Source organism: Malaya genurostris, chromosome 3, assembly GCF_030247185.1.
Source record: "Malaya genurostris strain Urasoe2022 chromosome 3, Malgen_1.1, whole genome shotgun sequence".
Taxonomy (NCBI): domain Eukaryota; kingdom Metazoa; phylum Arthropoda; class Insecta; order Diptera; family Culicidae; genus Malaya; species Malaya genurostris.
This window is the reverse complement of record NC_080572.1, coordinates 7070760-7092638: the sequence shown is the minus strand read 5'-3', so window position 1 is coordinate 7092638 and position 21879 is coordinate 7070760. Positions and strand designations below refer to the sequence as shown.

The window sequence follows — 21879 nt, the reverse complement described above, 5'->3', positions numbered from 1 at the left end:
TTACAAAGTTCTTTATAGTTCTTTAGGTAACATTTAGAGCCACTAGAAGAACTGATTTTAAATAATGTTGTCCACTTTTCGTTTTCTTTCTCTCCAATGATCAGCAGCGGATCCCCTTTTATAACGTTCAGTTGAAGATATGAACCTGACTACCTCAAACCCAATGATGTTTTTTAACTCCGTACATCAAGAAAAAATTGCGTGGTCAACGATTTTATACGCCAGAAGATGCCGTTGAAGCATTCAAAAACCATGTTTTTGAGGTACCATCTTCACAGTGGCAAACATGCTATTCTGATTGGGTCGAACGCATGCAAAAGTGTATCGATCATCATGGAGAATACTGAAAAAAACAATAGCCATTTTTACTTAAAAATTAAGAGCTTAAGAGCTCAGTTAAGCCCCACCGGGAACCCCGGATGTTGGAGCGTAATGCAATCAACATCTTATTCAAGTCGTTCCATATCTTATTTATTTAATTAAATAACGAAGCTAAAAGCTGTAACGCATATCTTTATCAAATTGTAACGCTAATTGATTGTATGTGATGATGTTTGCAATACCGTCAAGCTCACCAACCAATGGGAACGGACCAGTATTTTTTTCGGATTTGCACCAAAATTCCCAACTTTTTCCCGGTGAAACCAAATTCGTGCATTATGAAAAGATATGCTTAGATCCAAAACGAGTATTTTACTTTGTCTCTTGTAAATAAGCTCTTGAAAAATAGGTAAAAATTCAGTCGGTTGCCTGTACAGCCCCCTTAGAACAAATGTTCAGTTCAGAAACACTCGCTACGCTAGAGTCAGAAAAAAGCAACACTCGCTCAGCACAAACATGAGAACAAATTATGTTGTGAACAAGTCCCGCAAAAAATTGCATAAAGAGCATATCGACCCACGACAAAACGGCCTAACTGCAAATGAGAGCCTCTCTTTATTTACTTTCTCTTTTGATTATTACGGAGCCATTACTGAAACTTTTTGAAAGTTTCCAATATAAATCGAAAGCTTGTAGTTTTAACTTAAAAGTTTTGCGAAGAGTAAGGCGTCCAATATAAAATCAATCCGGTAAATCGTGAAAGAAAAAGTAAACAAAGAGAAACTGTAATTTGCAGTTAAGCCCTTTTGTCGTGGGACTGTCGATATTTTTATTGGACTATGTGCTTCATATTTGCCTATGACACAGTATGCGCAAAAACAATTGTATGTACCCATGTCCCCGAACGATTTAACGAATTCTAAGTTAACTTACACAATTACACAGTAAAAGAAACTTCACATGTCCTAATCGATCATTCTCACTTGCTATCATATGAGGGAGCGATTCTCAAATTATATCCATTGCCAGACATGATGGTGTGATAACTTTGAAGTCTTCTGATGCGAACGATTATAAAATCTAATCACCAGGAAAGTTAATAGTTCGTAACGTGGCTGTAATACGATAGATCCATCTCATCAACGATTCTCACTCATCATGGCTGTGCAAGAAATAAACGCTTGCATATCGTATACTTCCTTTACTTTAGAAGGTAATCCATTTCATGTTGTGATGTGATGTCTCCGCGTACCGACATTGAAAGAAGCGGGTGAGATGCAAGATACCAAGAAGATTCTGAAAAGTAGTGTAATTCCTGTGTGTGCGTGTGAAAGACATCGTCGTATGAAAGTACAGGCCTGGTAGTTAAAACGATGTCGAGCAGTTCGTTTGTACTATATTAATGGTCAAATCTGTGTCAACTAATGACACATTGTGTGATGTGCCATTTAGCACTTATTACAAAAACTTTAAACGAGGAAATAGTAGAAAGCTCGTTTATTTGCTTCTGAGAGTATGATTTTATCTAGATAGATCCTGTGTATTTTTTTCTATCTGATCAAATCCTCAAAGTATATTCCAAACTGCCCACACCAAACTTCATAAATTTAGTCTATTTTCTATAGAATATAATCTAAGTTGTAATTACAAATATAAATTCAAGCATAAACAATTTGAACACCCCCATTCCAGTGCCGCTGCTGAATGTGTTTAGGATGAAAGGAAGGCATATTATTTACGAACGTGCAATCCATTCAAACAACGGCCACGGAAGCAGCAGACATACAGCAAAACGCCAAACACAACATAACAGATAGAACAAGGCGTACGGTGTCGGTCGGACGGTGGAGGTACGCAAGGTGCCAACGAAATTGTTGCTGCTCATGGTTGTGCTGTGGGATGTAGGTTGTTGGTGTAACGAAGGATGTATGGATGGAGCGCGGTAGTAACGAATGAAGGAGGAATAAAAATCTTGCGATCGTGTCATATAAAAACTTACATTTTCCAATGTAAATCAAACTTTCCGGTTTCAGGACACTATCTATTCAGCTTACACTAACATTTATACAGAGATTAATGGTAAATTAAAACAGGAAAAAGTAGTCTTACTTGAAATAAAACGCAACAACAGATTGAACAATATTTTCAACAACTTCCATTTTCAAACAAAACTCAAACTTTGACTACTGAGAAATTCCAGTTGGATATGTGCGGAAAATTTAGCTATAGGTGTGTGTGTGTAAGTTGCGAGAGTTACAAAAGAGAGCGAAATTACACTGAACAAAAATTTTGCCGCTTGTTGACCGAACGCTTCAGCTGTTTTTCAAAGAAGGGCGAATTTAACAATCATTTGACATCAAATTGAGAAAAGCATTGATGCATGTTTCAATTCTGACTTCAATTCCTATTTGAAAAACCCTTCTTGATCCACCTAGTGGTGTGATAATACCTTTCTCTTCTTTCATAACAGTATTATGAAAATATATTTCATACTTTTATTAAATAATTTCGGATACTAATTTTGACACCAATTGATTCAGATTGATTCGAATAGCTCACAAAAGCATGCTTCAGTGTTTATTTATTTATTTATTCATTAGTTTTCCATCTGACCAATGTTGGTCTTCATGAAATAGTGTTTGGATGGGAAAAGCCCATTCGAAAATCAGAAATCTTCAAAAGCGCGCAAAAACCCATCATCTTTTCTACTTTTTCACAAACATACATGCTTACATAAATACATTTTCACAATCTTAAATAAATACATTTTCTCAAATTTAAATAAATAATAACTAATTAAAAAACATATACGTGTTTTAAAATACGTTAGGTCTAAAAAGCTTATTATCTATTGAAGTCTCTTAAATCTATTTTCGAGAACGGTACTAAACACGGACTGTTAAACACATAACACATTGCCCTGATCGGTCACACAGTCAGCATCATGTTTTCAAACTAGTGCTTGACATTTATGTTGCCCTTTTGTATGAGAAGAGTGATGCTAATCTAAAAAAACCCTTCTTAGTCCATTTAGTGGAATTTCCATATATCGTGAAAAATTGCCATAGGGGGGCGTACATGAAATTTTCGTAATCGAAAAAAAAATTTTGATGACAAAAGTCTTAGAATTGCATGAAACGTTGAGATTTAGTGCCATCTCGAAAAAATTGTGTTTTTGAAAATATCGACTTTCTGGGACTTAGTAAAAATATCAAAATCAGTCCCAGAAAGTTGTTTATTCAAAAAAAAAATTATTTGAGATAATACTAAATCTTGACGTTTCATGCAATTATAAGATTGTTGGCCTTGAAAAAAATTTTCGATTTCGGAAATAGTGCTTTTGTCAAGATCAAGATATATATAAATGAGCGGTAAAAATATATATATAAATGAGCGGTAAAAATCAACGTGTTTTGTCGGTTACGTCGCTTATACCATCATATCTCCGGAAACAGAAGTCGCAGTCATTTGACTTCGAACTTGATCAATGACCTAACAATAGCTTTCAAACGGGCCTAGACTTGTTTAAATCGGTTAAGCCATCCCCGAGAAACAAGCGCGGTAAAGAAACACATTTTGTCGGTCACGTCACTTATTCCATTATATCTTCGGAACCAGAAGTCACAGCTATTTGATCTTCGAACTTGATCAATGGCTCGACAGTAGCTTTCAAACGAGTCTAAGTTTGTTAAAATCGGTTTAGCCATCTCTGAGAAAATTGAGCGGTAAAAATATCTTCGAAAAGAGCACACACACAGACATTTTCCAATCTCGTCGAACTGAGTTGAATAGTATATAACACTATGGGTCTCCGAGGCTCCGTTCGAAAGTCGGGTTTTCCAGCAACTCTAATACCTTTCTATATAGAAAGACAAAAATCGTATATTATAAGATCAATTTATAATAAATCGATGGATTGTTGGTTTATATTTAAAAGGAATGCAATTGTGTCCACTGTTCCTCCATATCCACTGAATAAATCAACATAAAAAAGTTTCTGCGGGTAATTTTGTCGTCTCATTTACTATTTCTAATTTTAAAAAGTTCGGAAACCATCTAAAATGACTAAAATGAACAGTTTCACCTTTCCTTTCAAGCAATTGAAGTATCGCCCTGTTTCTTGGCATGGAACACGGAGGCGATACCAAATACAAATTAAATTATTTGTATTTGGCGATACTCTCATTCCTTTTGAACGTGTACGGACTGTAATGATGAATTCTCCATTCAAATTTAGAATGCCATTACTTTAGTGATCATTAAAAACGACATTAATAATTCTCGTGTAAGGGCCGCTATAAACAAACAAAAAATGAACAAATTCACTTGGTACTAGACAACAAAATAAAAGGAATTGTAACAAGTGATTTTCAAAATTTTCAATATTGTATACAACGGTTTCAACGTCCGGAATGCTAGAGGAGAGCACAGAGCAGTGATACCAGGTTATTTTCTCAAAAATCTGTCTCTGACTCAAAAATTTATCTGGATTTGTCTGGGTCTACTATATAGCTTATGATCAAGAAAGAACTGGAATTTTCATTTTAAAATTCCCGCGCTTGTCCAATCGGTAAACTTTTATTCTCTCAACGTTGGCAACACTTTTATACACATTCTGTCAAATTTTGACGCATATCGTATGATTAGTTTTTGTTTGGCGTCTATACAAAGAAGTTGAAAAATTTTCGTGTGGCGATTTTTATAATGGATGAAAATTTAGAACAACGTGCGTGCATAAAATTTTGTGTTGCAAATGGATTTAAGTATTCCGAAACGTTGAAAATGTTAGAAAAAGCCTTTGGTGAACCGTGTCTAGAAAAAACACAGGCATACGAGTGGTATAAACGCTTCAAAGGTGGTCGTACAAGCTTAGATCATGATGAGATACCTGTCCGCCCAACAACATCTGTTACTGAAGAAAACATTGAATCGGCGTGTTGCAAAATCGTTCTGTACCGATTAGAGAGATTGCTGTGTTGTTGGGCATCTCTTATGGATGTTCGGCTGATCCATTTAACATTTTAACTGATGTTTTGGGTTTGAAACGCGTCGATTCTCGGCTGGTGCCACACCACGATAATGCGCCGGCTCACACAGCGTTGGTTGTGCCGCAGTTTTTGGCCAAAAACTCAACCAATATCATCAACCAAGCACCGTACTCTCCAGATATGGCCCCGTGTGACTTTTTCCTCCTCCCCAGACTCAAACGCCATTGTGGGGAACGCGTTTTGAGACCATCGAGACCATAAAAGAGAATTCGCTGCATGAACAAAAGGCCATACCTTCGGCGGCCTATAAAACTTGTATGGAAAATTGGATCAAGCGTTGGCATGCATGTATTGCCGCAGGAGGAGAGTACTTTGAAGGCAATAATAAAGAAATTTATTAAAAATTCAAATTTTGCGTTTTTTAATAAAATTCCGGTTCTTTTTTGATTATAAGGTACAAGCAAATTTTGACCGGACTTCATTTTCAGTGAGCAAAAAAGGCCTCACCCACCTATCGTATAGAGGCCAAAACCGTAAAAATCTGATGAGATCTGACAAAATCTAGGAAAATTTGGAAAATCTGAAAAAAATTGAAAATCTGTCAATAAATCTGGTTAATTTGAGTGTCTGGCGAAGCGAGAAAAATCTGTCAACCTAGTTAGGCTGACTCCGAACCGTTTTCAAATGCTCAAACTTTCCGATGGCAGACAACGGCGAGGAAACTGCGGCTGATGCGGCCGGTTACGAAAATAGATCGACTATCGAAAATAGATTGACGTCAAAAATCAATAACGTACTAACCAACAGTAGTTTCATGAAAACAAAACTCTGGAATATGCCTTTTTTTACCAAGAAAGACATTAATAATCAACTAATAATAATAATAACTAATTTTAAATTCATTCCACCCAATTTTGAGGTTCCGTTCAATAACCGAATTTTAGGTAAAGTGGCTCTAGGTAGTTTCTGTAAGGCATGTGCAAAAAATACTTAAAGATAAGTTATGTTTATACAATGTGCACATTGTGAGTTATAACTCCTCTTCAAAATATAAGCAAGTAAAACCAGAGTAAAATAGGAAAAATCATGATTTCTGCTTTTCAGAAAAGAGAAGGCACTCATCGGTCCTTCGGAAGGGATCATTGTCGATTTGGAGTTTGTACGATAAAATCCAATCATTTCTTTGAACATTCCCCATAAAAAACATATCAAATCAAATTGAAGAAAGTATATTCGAAGCATCAATATGTATAAGAAAAGTTTCCTTTTACATTCTAAATTCATAAATGAGAAAATATGTACTTGTATTTTATACAAATACGAACTTGCAGGTGCGAACAACTTTGAAATCGCCAAGGAATGTATGGAAGCTTCAGACACAGAATCACCTCATCAACAACCATCGGATCCTGAGCCAGCAACGTAATTAAGGGCTGTAAAAAAAAGAAACATTAATTTCATAATGAATTACTAAAACGTTGGAGTCAAATGGATAAAGAAATCAGAAAGCAACAAAACTACTTGCAAAAGACTGATGAAAAACTTTTCGAATTAGAATCACAACGAACAGCTCTTCTTGAAACATTAGTAGCTAGCACAACAGAGATGAAAAATGCTTTCATCGCATTTTTAAGCTCCAGAGATTAACACAGAAATTAGTTAATAAAACAAATGATTTGTTCTGACTTACTAACATATTTAGTAAAATCATGCCTTATGTGTTCTGCGTTGTCATCATTATCGTTTATAATTGCTGCTTCTTCGGGAATATCTCGATTCTTTTCATTACTTTGCTGATCTATAATCCACTTTGAATTTATACAATAGTCTTTATCATTCATTTTCAACGATCCGTCGAGTACTGGCGTAAGAAAAATGTTAGTTTTTTTTTATACTTATCCCCCAGGACGTTGAAAGGATAGGATTTCATCATTGTTTTTGAAAATCTGAAGGCAGAGTCTCCAATAACAACTGGCACATTGACACCACATATGTTTCTTGAGAGCTCATTGATTGAGGGGTTTTCCGTTAGATGTTTTTTCAAAAGAAATGATTCAAAAATTTGTGAATCGTTGCATCTTTCCGGACTTCCAACATTTATATACAAACATCGATATATGTGAAATAAAGAAAAATTTTATTAGCACATTTGAATACATTCCAAGGCATTCCCTCTTTTCGATGTGGAATTCTGGTTTAAACATAATTCTCAACCAATTCCGAGTAGAATTTGTAGAAAGATAGACCAAATACAAATAATAATACCCCTAAGTCCCATATAAACGAATCGCCAATGTTTGGTTCACAGCATGAACAAGTAAGCCTAGCAAATATCTCCCTTTCGTTGCGATAGTGTGAAAATGTGAAAGGAGATCGTTTCTGGCAACGCTTTATGCTAGTTGCTACGGTGCAAAACAAACTTGTTTGTTTATCGTTGCTGTATTAAACTGCAACAATCAGTCTAAATATCGCCGGCTAATACACCGAGAAGCTTTCGTAATGGTAATGATATTCATATTTCTATTCTACTTCAATTTAGTATTATGTATTTCAGTATACAGAATTTATAGATGCTGTTCTACTAGGGGATGTGGGCTCTTCGTATTTTCATGGACCAGTTCAAATTCCATCATAAGGACGATGTTTAACAACATATCAAACATATATATATATATATATATATATATATATATATATATATATATATATATATATATATATATATATATATATATATATATATATATATATATATATATATATATGTATACATATCTTGTAAATAAATGGTAATGATGCAGTTGATGGAATGTATTTTTATTCTGTAACCTAACTTTAATAAATATACTGACTTATTAATGAACCGACCTTCGTACCGTTTCTTTTACTTGTTTGACCATCGCCAGAAGAAACACTCAAATCAGTTGCAAACATCTTCCACTTTGATATGCCATCGTGATTCCTCGCAAACAACGCCTGTTGGCCTATTATCATCAGTAGTACGTTTTTTGACGGCGCTCACTTGTTGCATCAGTTCCTTTATCACTAGATCAACAAGCACTGTGCTCGTTTTGCTGATCATTGAATTAACTTGTTTGTAGAGCATTTGGCTGCGCGCGATTCTATTACCTTCATCTCTCCAGTTTTACAATACTTCGGTTAAGATTATAGTTCTTCTGACTTCGCTTGTGTTTACATATTTTTCACTATAATAAACAGTAACTATAGTGAACTTGTTCTTACCCTTCAGTGTTGCTAGTTTTATAGGAAATTCGTTAAAGTACATTGTCACTCTGACAGTGTATCATGACAATGTACCGCACGATGCAAAATGTGTCCTTGAAAATTTGTCGGAGTACTCCGTATTATAATTTGTATTTGGATATACTATCTAAATGGCACAAACTTAGATTTAATGTTGGGTATATGAAAGTACGTGAAAAAATACCAGGTTCAAACACAATCAATGAGAATACTACGATATTCACACCAAATACAAATTATAATACGGAATACTTCGACAAATTTTCAAGGACACATTTTGCATCGTGCGGTACACTGTCATGATACACTGTCAGAGTGACAATGTACTTTAACGAGTTTTCTATACTACTAGCAACACTGAAGGGTAAGAACAAGTTCACTATAGTTACTGTTTATTATGTGAAAAATAAATAAACAAGCAGTTTTTATCTGATAATCAAGATCACAAGCGAAATGTAAATTAAACAATAATCTGGAATGGTTAAGCCACCATGAATATACTACTAACTGTATTGATATTTGTAGATTCGTGGGTGTTTGTGTTCATTTTTCATCTTTTGTGCTAGTGCCGGTGATATTTAGACTGATTGTTGCAGTTTAATACAGCAACGATAAACATAAACAAACAAGTTTGTTTTGCACTGTAGCAACTAGCATAAAGCGTTGCCAGAAACGATCTCCTTCCACATTTTCAAACTATCGCAATGAAAGGGAGTAATTTGCTAGGTTTACTTGTTTAGGCTGTGAACCAAACCACAGACTAACAGACATGACAGTATGAGTAAATTCTTATAAAAATAATTTTTCGTGATGCACTAGTTCCACCTATATTGTACTGCGCGAACTATTTACTATCGGTACACCCCTTGTGTTATGTAAAAGTTAATTTACTAGTTGGTTCCCCCCCGTTTGTCAACACCGATCAGCTGCTTGCAGGGATGCCTGATTTCATCATAATATTTGGAAATGAATCGTCACAGTAAATTATTATATTACGTTAATAATATATTAAACTTTTTAGCGATGTTGGAAGGTAACCATTTATTTTTCTCAACATTGTTCATCTAGACTATTTTTTATTGTGTTGGCAATTTTCACCCGAAATTAAGTGGCGGCAGATCAGAAGCAAGTAAATATTGCCACTAAACGGGTTCGATTTTGTATTGCGTTGAAGGATGAGAGGTAGGCACAATTTTGTATATAGTTTTGGCAATATGTATTAAATCTGTATCCTGCATGAAATTCGCATACAAATGCAAATACATATCAATACATTACAGGTAATTCTGTATAAATGGCAACTCTGTTGGTAAATGAAAAAAATAAACACAGTCTAGATGACAGACAGGATGTTTTTGATAGGGTAACGTGGCGCCATCATGACACATGTGAGTACTGTCCCAAATAAAGGAATATTCGAAATGACAGTTAAAATGATTGAAGAATCTAATTTGAGTGTCCTGTCTGTTAGTCTGTGACCAAACATTGGCGGTTCGTTTGTATGGGACTTAGGGGTATTATTATTTGTATTTGCTAACACTACATACCTGCACACTACTTGTACTTCACGTAGAATAACAACAAATTTTCTTTCTATATGAAGGTAACACCTAATTTTCACACTATTTTTGCAAGATAAAAAACAACAACGAACCGTTCCAGCAAACGGAACGAAAATTTCGTGCAGTATATCGTTCAACAAGCGCTCAACGATCAACAAAATAGAACCGGGGTGTTGATAGGGCTTTACCCAATTTTGGATAAAAAGCTTATGGTGCCACTGAGTAGTCACAAATAAGCGTGTGGTTTCAGTTGTCATTTGGCTTGTTTTTCGCTGGAAGCGAAAGCGTTCACTTTTTTGTGTAAAAGCGATTTTCGTCAAAGTAATACTTCATATTTATTGTTGAATTTTTTTTATTGAACTTATTTGAAAATAACAATTATAAGCAATTATTTTTGTAAACTATATCTGTGGGCTTCATTTTCGGTCAAAACCAATCCGAACAAATTTGATTATTGTATTCCAGCTGTGTCATTTGGTATATCAGGGCGAAAGTGTCCGTGTATTTTTTTTCGTACAGAACAATGATAACTGTTGACAAGATTAAAGAAAAATATCCAATCCATTGGTTTGTCTGGAACAACGAATTTAATGAGCTGCAGCATGCAATCGATGCTAACGAGGTGAGTTTTGAATACAACATCAAGATACAAACGAAATCCTTGTGTGAATCAAAATCTGTTAAACTTTCATAGTAATTCAATTAGCTTGGTGGAATATAATTTGATTACCTCTACATGAGAAAGCAAAATGTTTTAAGATAATTAACATTTATGAAAGAAACTGTTTGAATACATTCCATTCAATACAATTAGTTTGACGCGTTTGAAGCTTAGTCATGTGGTTCGTTCTTGCTAGCAAAATCAATTGGCATTCGTGTTCTTTTATTCTTCTTTCAAGCACGATCTGGATTTATTGGATCCCCGGGGACGTACACCACTCATGTTAGCCGTTAAATTGTGCCATCTTGAATGTGTGAAAGCTTTGCTGGCTGCCAGGTGCGATGCCAATTTCGAGTGCGATGGATGGTCTGGTGAGTGTTTTAGTTGATAAGTGATTTGCTACTTTTCCAAACGTGCATATTGTTTGCCGGTTGACCTGTAGTATTTATTCTCATAATTATCATATAACTTCTGGAAATATCACCTTGAGAAAAACGTGACGTAACGGTCGCGTTTTAATACAAGCGACTTCCACTTGCAAATCTATCCTGATTGAGAGAAAACTGATTATTGTTTATTAATCTTACGACTCGGTAATGTCCTTCTCGCGACAATTGTCGCTGATAAACGTAGAATTTATGGATTGTAGATGATGGATTTCCTCTATCTAATTTAATACATTGTTTTTTTTTGCAGTGGTCCAGGAAGCAGTCTGTTCCGGCGACGTCAATATTCTGACGGCAATCCTAGAAGTACGTGACCTGCAACGTCATATGAAACGGGTGTCACATGTTCCTCAGCTATTGCAACACCTGCAAGATACACCCGATTTTTATGTCGAGATGAAGTGGGAATTCACCAGTTGGGTTCCGTTAATGTCTCGCGTGTGCCCAAGCGATACTTACAAAGTGTTCAAACGTGGATCAAATGTACGTATCGACACCACATTGTTGGGGTTCGACAATAACAGCTGGCAGAGAGGCAACCGCAGCTATATTTTTAAAGGTCAGGCAGAAACGGCGACGATGATCGAAATTGATCATGACACTGGAGAGGTTTCGGTAGAACACATGCGAAACATTGAAGCGGAAAGTATAGTAGGTATTCCTCCATCGAAGGAATCGGTTTCTCTTAGAATGCAAGCACCAGTGATTTGTAACCATATTGATATGGACAAGATTAGCTTCGAGAGAAATAAATCTGGTTTCTGGGGATGGCGTAGCGAAAAGTCGGAGAGCATCAACGGGTACGAGTGTAAAGTATACGGAGCAAGCAATGTAGAATTTATTACTCGTACAAGAAACGAACATCTGAGTGAAGAACAAGCAAGAATTAAAAGTTCGCGCACACCTCTGCAGCATATTCTCGGAATGGCTGAAGAAGATTATGACCATGCTGGTTCCAATGCTGCTGCCAATTCGCAAAGTGCACTTAGCGATGCAAGTTCCTCACCACTGATGGGTCAAGAAAACAGTAGTCCAATTCCACAGGACGGCGCTACCTCATCGAACGCAACAGACTTATTTACAAGGGCACCAACTGCAGAAGAATATTTCTCCGACGTGGATCTTCAGGGACGAGATGTCGGGAAACCAAAACGAACTACCGCCAAAGTTCAGCGATTCAAAGCCAATTTGTGGTTAAGTGAACAGTTTCCAATCAAATTGCAGGAACAAGTGCTACCAATTCTAGATCTAATGTCTACGATGGCCAGTCCACATGTGTCAAAACTGAGAGACTTCATCACGATGCAGCTTCCATCTGGATTTCCAGTTAGAATTGGTAAGTTATTAATTTGGTCTACCTGGTACCACATGTGACTAGGGAATGTCGTGGCTTTTGCGAATGTTACAAGTATAATGCTCATTGCTGGATTCTACAACTTTTATGTACACAATAATCAATACGATCTCGTAGATGGAAACCCAATATATGAAATTATATACAATATGCCTAAACTCAATACTCAAGCCCGAGTAATGCTTATTTTTTGTAACTTTCGAATGGGTCTATCGTACGATATGTCCTAAACACATGTTGGTACCGAACTGTTATCGACGAACATAATCCAACCAATGTGTTTTGTCCAGAAATACCTCTTTTCCATGTGCTGAATGCAGTCGTTACATTCGGAAATGTGTTCGCTATGGATGCTCCCGTTAGCAATGTGAGCTACATCAAAGAATCGGACGATCGTACGACATGCATCATAGATGATTGCTGTTTCGATGTTCCATCCGAATACGTCCGAAGGGGCAACGAATTCCGCCGCCAGATCACGTTCGAAGATGAGGATGAGCTGATGCAGTTCGCTATCCAGCAAAGTCTGATCGAATCCGGTAGCGAAAATGACGAAGTTGACATCTGGGAGGCACTGAGAGCACAACGCCCGTTGACTCCAAATATTTACGAGGACGAACAGCTGCAAAGGTTCGTTTGTTATGGTTACGATGAATTTGTTCAGCAAATGTTTCTATTACTACTGAATGGTTTACATTTTATATTCTCTTTTGCATGTTTTCTTCAAAAACAATATATTTTCTGACACAACGCTGCTAATGCTTTCCGAATTTTGCCTATCCCATTTTTGTGCTACTAAAAATATAGTTTATCGAAAAATGTAGATGCTAAAAAAAATTTATTGATTGCACCCACCATTGGTAGTTCACTTACTAAAAGCCCATTGAAAAAGTTTTTCAAGTAGTCGTCGTCATTTAGTGCCTTGACAAGTTAGTGTGTAGACTTGCAATTTTGCTAACAATTTTATCCCGGTACAGATAAATGCTTATTTGGTTTTGTCCCGAATTTACGGCTTCCACAAGCTTTATGTTAGATTGATTGCTGTAGCAAACTCACACATAAACACTATCGCTAGAAAAAAACCAAACCGCTTTTATATGTTGTAATTCACAGAGCTTTGCAAGAATCACTGTTTTCCGGATTTCAAAGTGGTAGTGCAGAATCAGGGGCAGTGCAGCAAATTACCAACGGATCGCTTCCCGAGGCTCTTGGAAACGATGAAATTGATAGCATACCTGACTATCTGGACCCCAATTTAGAGCTGGCGATTAGGCTCAGCCAGGAAGAAGAGAAACGTCGGGAAGAGGAACGCAAACGGGAAGAGGAAATGTTGGCTGAAGTGCTTCGGTTAAGCTTAGAGGACAAGTAGAGTCCAAAAGAGATTCACTTTATGTTGTATAGTTTATATTTGAATCTGCACACAGTCACGAATAATGAGTATCATGAGGCGGAAATTAGGTCTCCACATCAAATGGATACATTTATACCACAAAACATGAATATGAAATATTCGTCATGTGTAATACCTATGAGTTTTCGACACATAAAAATATATTTATTAGAACTAGCCATTTTCCATAATATTTATAGAGCAGATTTAAAATTTTTATACATATATTCTGTGTATAGACTAAGTCGCCTTAAAGGAAAATATCATCTTACCAAGGACGACACTAAAGCTAAGTAAGTTAACATTACATATAATGCTTTAGCATATTTTTAAATCAAATCCTTGATCGATGAAAAAGTATAGCAGTTGAAACGAGTTTACGGTATAATTTCTATTTTTCTGAACAACTTTGTTATCCTCCTGTCATTAAACATATGAATTAATAAAACAAAACATCCTATTTGTACATTATTAAAAACACGATGATCAACTCTTCCCTCTACTGTGTAGTATACCTATTGGAAAAGAAGAACTGACATATGGAACACGATATCCCGAAAATCTTTTTTTTTTGTTATTTCGAAGATGTAACATGCATGGTGAGAAACATACATCGCACTGAAGAAGGAATGCAAGCGAATTGTTCTGGCCACATATGAGTTGGGAATGATGCAACACAGAAAGTAAGAGGCTTAGTTAAAAAATACTTCACCTCCAAGAGTAAATTAGTACTTCGCTAGGGCGCGTTGGGAATAGTAGTGTTGGAATAGAAAACCAGTCAGTGGTATGCTTACACTTCTGTAAAGAACAGCTGGTGCAAGTTTGATCAAAGTAGACGACCGCGTTCAGAAATAAAGTCAAATGAAACTCGAAAAAAGAAATATTTTCCTCAAACATCTGGAACATGGTCCGGTTACAAGCTGGCTAAAGTACTGAAGATGCAGAAAACAACAATTCTCGGTTAATTTTTCAAAAGGGCGTATAAGCAAGTGACAGTTTCTTTTTGTTTATTTTCTCTTCTATTAATTACCAAGTGGTTTCCACGTTTATCACTCAACTCTTTGCATGAAATGATACCCGAAACTTTCGACTTTTAAACAGAATAGTGTTATCAAAGAAAATCTTTTTAATCACATCACAATAATCGAAAGAGAGAGTGATTAAAGAGAAACTGTCACTTGCTTATACGCCCTAATGAAAAATGAACCGAGAATTTATCCAATGCCTGCAACCTAGAAGGACACCCTGAGTGTGGGAAGGAATAAGCGGACCTACAAAAATGCCAGCTATGCAGCAAGGTGTGTTGAGGTGCGTTAACCCCGGTCTTTCGATCCGAGATGTGGCCAGAAGCAGACACTGTCTGCTTAGAGAGAAATCAGTCCAGTTCAGCTAAGCCATCGCATGGCATCACATTGAACATATAATGTCAATTGTATGGTAATGTTGCTTGCGATTTATTTGTGAAATGTGAGAGCTAGATATCTTGATGATATGCGCAAAAGTCTTGGCATTACATTCCTTTTGTGGAGTTTGGCCTTTCTGTTTTCAACAGATTTGGCAGCCGATTCTTAGTGTACAGAATCATTGCATGGCTAGTACTATGGATCCTACTGACACTAGAACCCTTCCAGGTCGGAGCTTGAACATAGGACAACTGGCTTGTAAGACCAGCGTCCTATGCATTGAACCGCCAACCCGGGACAGCGCCCTTATTCTGAATAACGACGTATTGGTTTTTCGATCGAATCTTAGCTACCTTCGATTTTGCTAGCGTTTTTAGGAATACGAATGAAATACGATCGAAAAAACGATAAGTCGTTATTCAGAATAAGGGTGATGATGCCTTTGTCAGAAGGTACAACACAAATTTTCAAACGGTGCGGAACATCCTAGGGGGGATACAAGTCGTGCAAAGGGAAGGATACAATTCGTACAAAGCCAGTAAGCATTCACAAGGGATGCATTTTGATCGACGATGAAACCCTTTCTACGTAACTATGATGTGATTTCTTTTCTGAGTGAGTGATATCAGCACTAATCGACAGTCCCACGATAAAAAAAGCCTAACTGAAAATGACAGTTTCTTGTTGTTTACATTTTTACGATTTACCGGATTGATTTTTTATTTGACGCCATACCCTTTGCAAAATTTTCAAGTTGAAACTACAAGCTTTCGATTTATATAGGAAACTTTCAAGAAGTTGCAGTAATGGCACTGTAATAATCAAAAGAGAAAGTTAACAAAGAGAGGCTCTTATTTGCAGTTAGGCTCTTTTGTCTTGGGATTGTCGTAATGTGAACATGGTATAATGTGTTTAGTTTAGCCTCCTACTATGACGTCATGAAACTGCAAAAACCAAAACAATGAAGAAGAATGGCTAACAAAAAATTGGATATTACAAACTACTTGTTTATTCAGCACCCAGAATATCATCACTGCGATAAGGAAATTAGGATTTTACTTGATTTGAAATGCTCGAATGTTTGTTTACCATACTCTGAGCGCTCTGATTGGCCACCAAATGCCCCAGATGTTGGCTACGATAGCACTTGCTGAAGTGCCCTATCCTTGATACCGGGCTGGTTTTCAGTTATTCCCCGGTTGGCTTTTTTGTTCTGCGCTCTGGCAACTCTGCTCCAAAGTAGATTTTCGATGTTTTCTATCAGTGATGCAACATTCATTCGTTTGTAAATAATTAGCGCAACATATCTAAACGCAAGCGAGTCGTAACTAAATAGTTTCACTATTTTTTTTGCTTATCAATACCAATAGTGTATGTTTTTAAAGACAAATTAGTGTAAAATTGGTTTCGACGAAATGCACTGTTATAAAGTCCCAACAATCGATTCCGATTTGCGTCATGAAGAAACAATTCTGCAAGCAATAAATATTTTCGAGTTTTTGAATGAAGTCATTGACGATGTGTTCTGTAAGGTAAATCAACGCATCGATACCAACAGACATCGGCTTGCGCAGATCAGCAATCGGATTCAAAAGATTAACGTTGACGTTGCCCGTTTGAGAGAAACTAAGGAAGCGATTATAATTTATTCGCCGTGTCGTTACCCGGCGGCAGACCTGGATTCAACTGTACTGCCCACCTTCACCAGTCAGAATGGTATACGAATGACAGAAAATGAATTCGCTATCCAAGATGGGTCATATGTTCCAAGTCATTCGTACCAGGAAAAAATTCAGTTCTATCACGTGAAAAGTCCAATCGATAGAAATAGGATTTATTCGTTTGATGATCCTCGAAAACATCGGTTAGATGAACGAATTAAATACGTAGATTCGATTTTGCTTTTCAACAGTAGAGAATTTGCGGTGGATTATAAGGGAATCATAGAAAAAGCGAAAACCAGAGATAAAGCTTTAGGTCGGATCCACGAGGAAAAGATTTTTTCATCGTCATCGCCTATAATTCGTAATCGCTCAAGAAAAAAGGGACAAGACATTTTTTACACCCCAGCGCTAAATGAAGCACCAAAAATTGATGTTCCACTTGATTTACCTGATTTACCAGGGATCGTAACCAACATACAATATGCCGGTAGTAACACCCTGATCGCCCCTTCCATGCAATTAGCTGCAATAGCTGACCAACTTCCAAAATTGGAAGATTTGTCTATGACGGATGCTAAAGAACTACCAGTGGACCTGCAAACCATACTACCTCCTGTTTTGAATGTTGGGGCGGTATCGACTGTGCCACACATAGAACAATCTTTAGCACCACCGCCTCCTCCTCCTCCTCCTCCACCACCACCTCTCCCTCCAGTAACTAAGGACACACCTTCAACGTCGTCGAGAAAACGTGATGAAAACGATGGGAAATTAGAAGAGAAGCAGATCACGGTTGACTCCTTTGGTGGAGAAGCTCATTTCAATCTTATGGAGGCTATTAGGAAAGCAGGTGGCGCGGAAAAGGCAAAGCTAAAACATAGTGAGCCAAACGTCCCCAAAAAAGATTCGGTATGTATTGAAATAATTTAGTTGACTTCGTAATTCACTGCTAAAAACAATGCCTTTTTAACTAGTAAATTTTTATATTCAGAACCCTCACTTAGAAAAACTTTATGCTACTATCGAATTTTCCATTTGGTCGTAGTACACTTGTTTTACTCAGCTTCTGTTCTTTCTAAAAATTCGAATTCATATGCAACCGCAGAGAATAATCTGCAGCCTAATAATGATGCGATCGAATTTTCAGACGAAACCATCTAAACCAGGAACTCAAAATTTCATCGATGATTTGCACAATAAGCTACAAATGCGCCGAAAGGGTATTTCCGGAGCCCGAGAAAATCAAGAGCCTTCAAACGTTATAGATCGTCTGTCGGCTCTGATACCTCCTCCTCCACCGAAGTTGGATGCCAGCACCAGTGAGAGCAATGACGAGGATTGGGACTGATATTGTAGAGTAATCCGCGACTGATTAAATCAAATTTGTTATTATCAAAACATTATAGTTTTATAAGTATCATATTCAAATTAAATTAAATCTATAAAAGTTACGCTCAAGTTATTCAAAATGTAATGCTGACCAAAACTTCAAACGCAGAGAAATGTTACTCATTCTCGTCAATTTAGATAGGCTTAATTTTAAAGTGCAGTCCGATCAGGGAAAACACCAGACATTTCAAATCCTGTACTAGGTAATAGAAGCATCGCAGGCCCTCTGGATCTTTGGACTGATTGACATCCACCAGGGAACCGGTTTTCGAGGTAGTAAATGAAATGTGTTCATCTCCGATTACAATCTCCAGTTCCTGAAAATATATCTTTATTGGTCTAAACATAACCTGTAAGCAAATCTTTTATTTAACCTGTCTTCCAACACGATCCGGTGGAGGCCACATTGAGTCATCTTCTTGCATGATTTCCGAATCAACGATTATTCGCTTTAGCTCTTCCATAACAGACTGATGCACATAAGCTTCCTTACGGATCATGGTATCGTTTTTGTAGTTGGAGTTATTGGCGTAACGGAGTTTGCCATCAGGTCGAAACTCAAACTCGAGAAATTCATGACCAAACTTACCCTTGTGGCCCACGTAATAACGTAGATAAAAATCTTCGGTAATAGAGGCCATTCGGTTGAAACACAGAATAGAAGCGAATATCAAATGAAAAGATTTTCTACGTAAAGAAAGTTCGCTTGATGCTTGATAGTTTTTCGGTGTTCATCAGTTTGACAACCGTTGAAGTTGACAAATGACAGTACATAAATTCGATGTTATTGCCAAATTGGCTAAAGTGTACATGTTGAAAATTGAACTATTTTTCAAAGAGGGGCGAAACTAACATTGATAGCAAATGGAGAAAAACATCGTTGAATGTTTCATATAATTATCGCATATTCTCGGATCAATTTTTGATAAATCGATGAACTGAAGGTAAAGGTAGAAAAGGTATGCAATTTTTCCACTTTTTTTCTATATCCATTGCATAAATCAGCATAAAAAGTGATTCAGCCTTTCTCGAATTGTTTACTTCTACACTCAGGCAAAAAATATATCGTATTCGAATCATAAGACCGCCTTATGAAGTTACGAAAACTGATATTAAAAAAAGCATTATGAAATTCATACGAAATTATTGGGAGCATTAGGCGAAATTTCTATGACAAACCGAACTACCTTCTATACTGTGGAATGCATAAGTTGTTCGTATGAATACTACAACAGTGATAGATGAGATGTATATAGCAGAGTCATAATCTTTATTATAAAGGTATATTTTTTATATTAATCTTTTGAAATGGTAAGTTTTGATGCATCATAAGATTTGCCTTATGATTTTCACTACTCATTTATCCTGTGTGAATAATGAAGTTACAACCTCGCGCAGTGGTGTCCTAGAGCCGATTAAGTCCAGTAAATTGAATATCTGAAGAACGAACAATAGCATTTCTATTTGTTCGCAGTTTTTCTTTCAATCAACATTCTGCGTCATTTATACTAAATGTTATTTTTTCTTTATCATTAAAGACATATTTACATTTTACTACTTGTTGAAATTTTGTACAGCAAAGATAAGCATAAATGAACAAACTTGTTCTGCATCGTAGCAACTAGCTTTAAGCTTGGCCAGAAACGATCTCGTTGCATATTTCAAAACTGTCGCATTGAAACAGATATATGGGCTAGGCCAGCTTGCTCAACCGATGAACCAACATTAAGACAACAGTTTGTATGGGACTTACGGGTATTATTATTTATATTTGCTTTTACCACAGACTAACAGACAGGACACTCAAATTAGATTCTTCAATCATTTTAACGGTCATTTCGAATATTCCTTTATTTGGGACAGTACTCACATGTGTCATGATGGCGCCACGTTACCCTATCAAAAACATCCTGTCTGTCATCTAGACTTTGTTTATTTTTTTCATTTACCAACAGAGTTGCCATTCATACAGAATTACCTGTAATGTATTGATTTGTATACGTCCATGCGAATTTCATGCAGGATACAGATTTAATACATATTGCCAAAACTATATACATAATTGTGCCTACTTCTCATCCTCCAACGCAATACAAAATCAAACCCGTTTTGTTACAATATTTACTTGAGCAGCTGATCGGTGTTGACAAACGAGGGGAAATCAACTAATAAAAAAAACTTGTACATAACACAAGGGGTGTACAGATAGTAAATATTTCGCACAGTACAATATAGGTGGAACTAGTGCATAACGAAAAATTATTTTTATAAGAATTTACTCATACTGTCATGTCTGTTAGTCTGTGCTTTTACTACAAGTAAAATAAAATAACTAATATTATATTATTCTCTGTCGACACAGTCTCGTTAAACATTTTTGTCTGTGCCATTCTCTATAGAAAGGTAATAGAAATGATGCTTGAAAACATACTTTCAAATGGAGCATCGAAGACCTCTTAGCTCGACGAGATCGGAAAAAGCTGTATGTGAATTTTCACCGCTCAATTTTCTCAGAAATGGGTGAACCGATTTCAACAAACTTAGGTTCGTGTTGAAGCTACTATAAAGCCATTGATCAAGCTCGAAGATCAAATGGCTGTCATTTCTGTTTCCGGAGATACAGTGGTATAAGTGACGTAACCGACAAAACGCGTTGTTTTTTTACCGCCCAATTGTCTCAGAGATGTTTGAACCGATTTTAATAGACTTAGGCTCGTTTGAAAGCCACTATTGGGTCATTGATCAAGTTTGAAGATGAAATTGTTTTCACTTCTGATTCCGGAAATAAATAATATAGGTGACGTAACCGACAAAATGCGATTTTTCTCCCCGCTCAATTTTCTATTAAATATGTGACGTAAACGTCATTACCATGGCATAAGTGACGTAAAGTCATCACCACTTTTGGATACGGGTTAATCGGTATAAAAATTTTAGTTTCGTTCGAGACTAAAATTTGTCTGTCGGTAAATTTTTAAGATCATATGGCTAACGGTTCAAATTTCGGTGATATAATCGTACAAGTGACGTAATCGAAGAATTAATTTGTTCTATCCGTATAAATAATTCAGATAGTGACTTATGGTCACGATGAAATGTATTATTGCTGATACGCTTGGTCTGAGAAATGTTTCCGAATATGTCATATAAAACTGAAGTATGCTCATACTCGAAACATCACTACGTGAAATAAGAATAGGGTTTTTATTAACACAGTTTCTGACACTAATTTGAGCTAACTTTTTATACAAATTCATTCAGATTGATTCGAGTAGTTCACAAAGTATGCTTAAGTGCTAACTTTACGTATTCGGCAACATTTCTTAAACCAATCGGCGCTAAAATACTTGAACTTGATCGTTGATCATTTTCTGAAATAATGATGCGGATAGAAAAACAATTTTGCCCGACAGGTCAATTGTTTTTCTAAATTAAAT

The 21879-nt window shown here is 36.5% G+C and overlaps 4 protein-coding genes across 7 annotated transcripts in view; 2 read left to right on the top strand and 2 right to left on the bottom strand.

The window, feature by feature from the left end:
- LOC131435024 (membrane-associated guanylate kinase, WW and PDZ domain-containing protein 1) overlaps nt 1-2499 on the bottom strand; it is a 35283-nt gene extending 32784 nt beyond the window's left edge. The window contains exons 1-2 of one of the 3 annotated variants that reach the window (XM_058602480.1): nt 2431-2478; nt 2321-2376 (exon numbers count right to left, since the gene is read on the bottom strand). The gene's annotated coding sequence lies outside the window, so the exon portion shown is untranslated. Of the gene's footprint in view, nt 1-2320 lie in introns of all 3 variants that reach the window. The other 2 variants (XM_058602483.1, XM_058602481.1) reach the window with 2 other exon arrangements.
- Nucleotides 2500-10401: 7902 nt separating this feature from the next.
- On the top strand, nt 10402-14439 carry LOC131436448 (ankyrin repeat domain-containing protein 13D). 2 transcript variants are annotated; one of them, XM_058605170.1, is made up of 5 exons: nt 10402-10757; nt 11035-11167; nt 11493-12578; nt 12887-13226; nt 13710-14439. In XM_058605170.1, the coding sequence occupies exons 1-5, from the start codon at nt 10659-10661 to the stop codon at nt 13963-13965; spliced, it is 1914 nt and encodes a 637-aa protein (XP_058461153.1). In that variant the 5' UTR covers nt 10402-10658; the 3' UTR covers nt 13966-14439. The 2 variants fall into 2 exon arrangements, with proteins under 2 accessions (XP_058461153.1, XP_058461154.1); XM_058605171.1 differs by having other exon boundaries at nt 13404-13852.
- A 2231-nt stretch (nt 14440-16670) lies between these two features.
- LOC131437480 (WASH complex subunit 1) lies at nt 16671-18504 on the top strand. Its single transcript, XM_058606858.1, has 2 exons — nt 16671-17962; nt 18201-18504. Exons 1-2 carry the CDS (start codon nt 16805-16807, stop codon nt 18399-18401), a joined length of 1359 nt encoding a protein of 452 aa, XP_058462841.1. The 5' UTR covers nt 16671-16804; the 3' UTR covers nt 18402-18504.
- On the bottom strand, nt 18426-19185 carry LOC131437481 (protein mago nashi). The gene is made up of 2 exons (XM_058606859.1): nt 18817-19185; nt 18426-18759 (listed from the first exon to the last, which is right to left on the bottom strand). The coding sequence occupies exons 1-2, from the start codon at nt 19081-19083 to the stop codon at nt 18577-18579; spliced, it is 450 nt and encodes a 149-aa protein (XP_058462842.1). The 5' UTR covers nt 19084-19185; the 3' UTR covers nt 18426-18576.
- Nucleotides 19186-21879: the final 2694 nt, after the last annotated feature.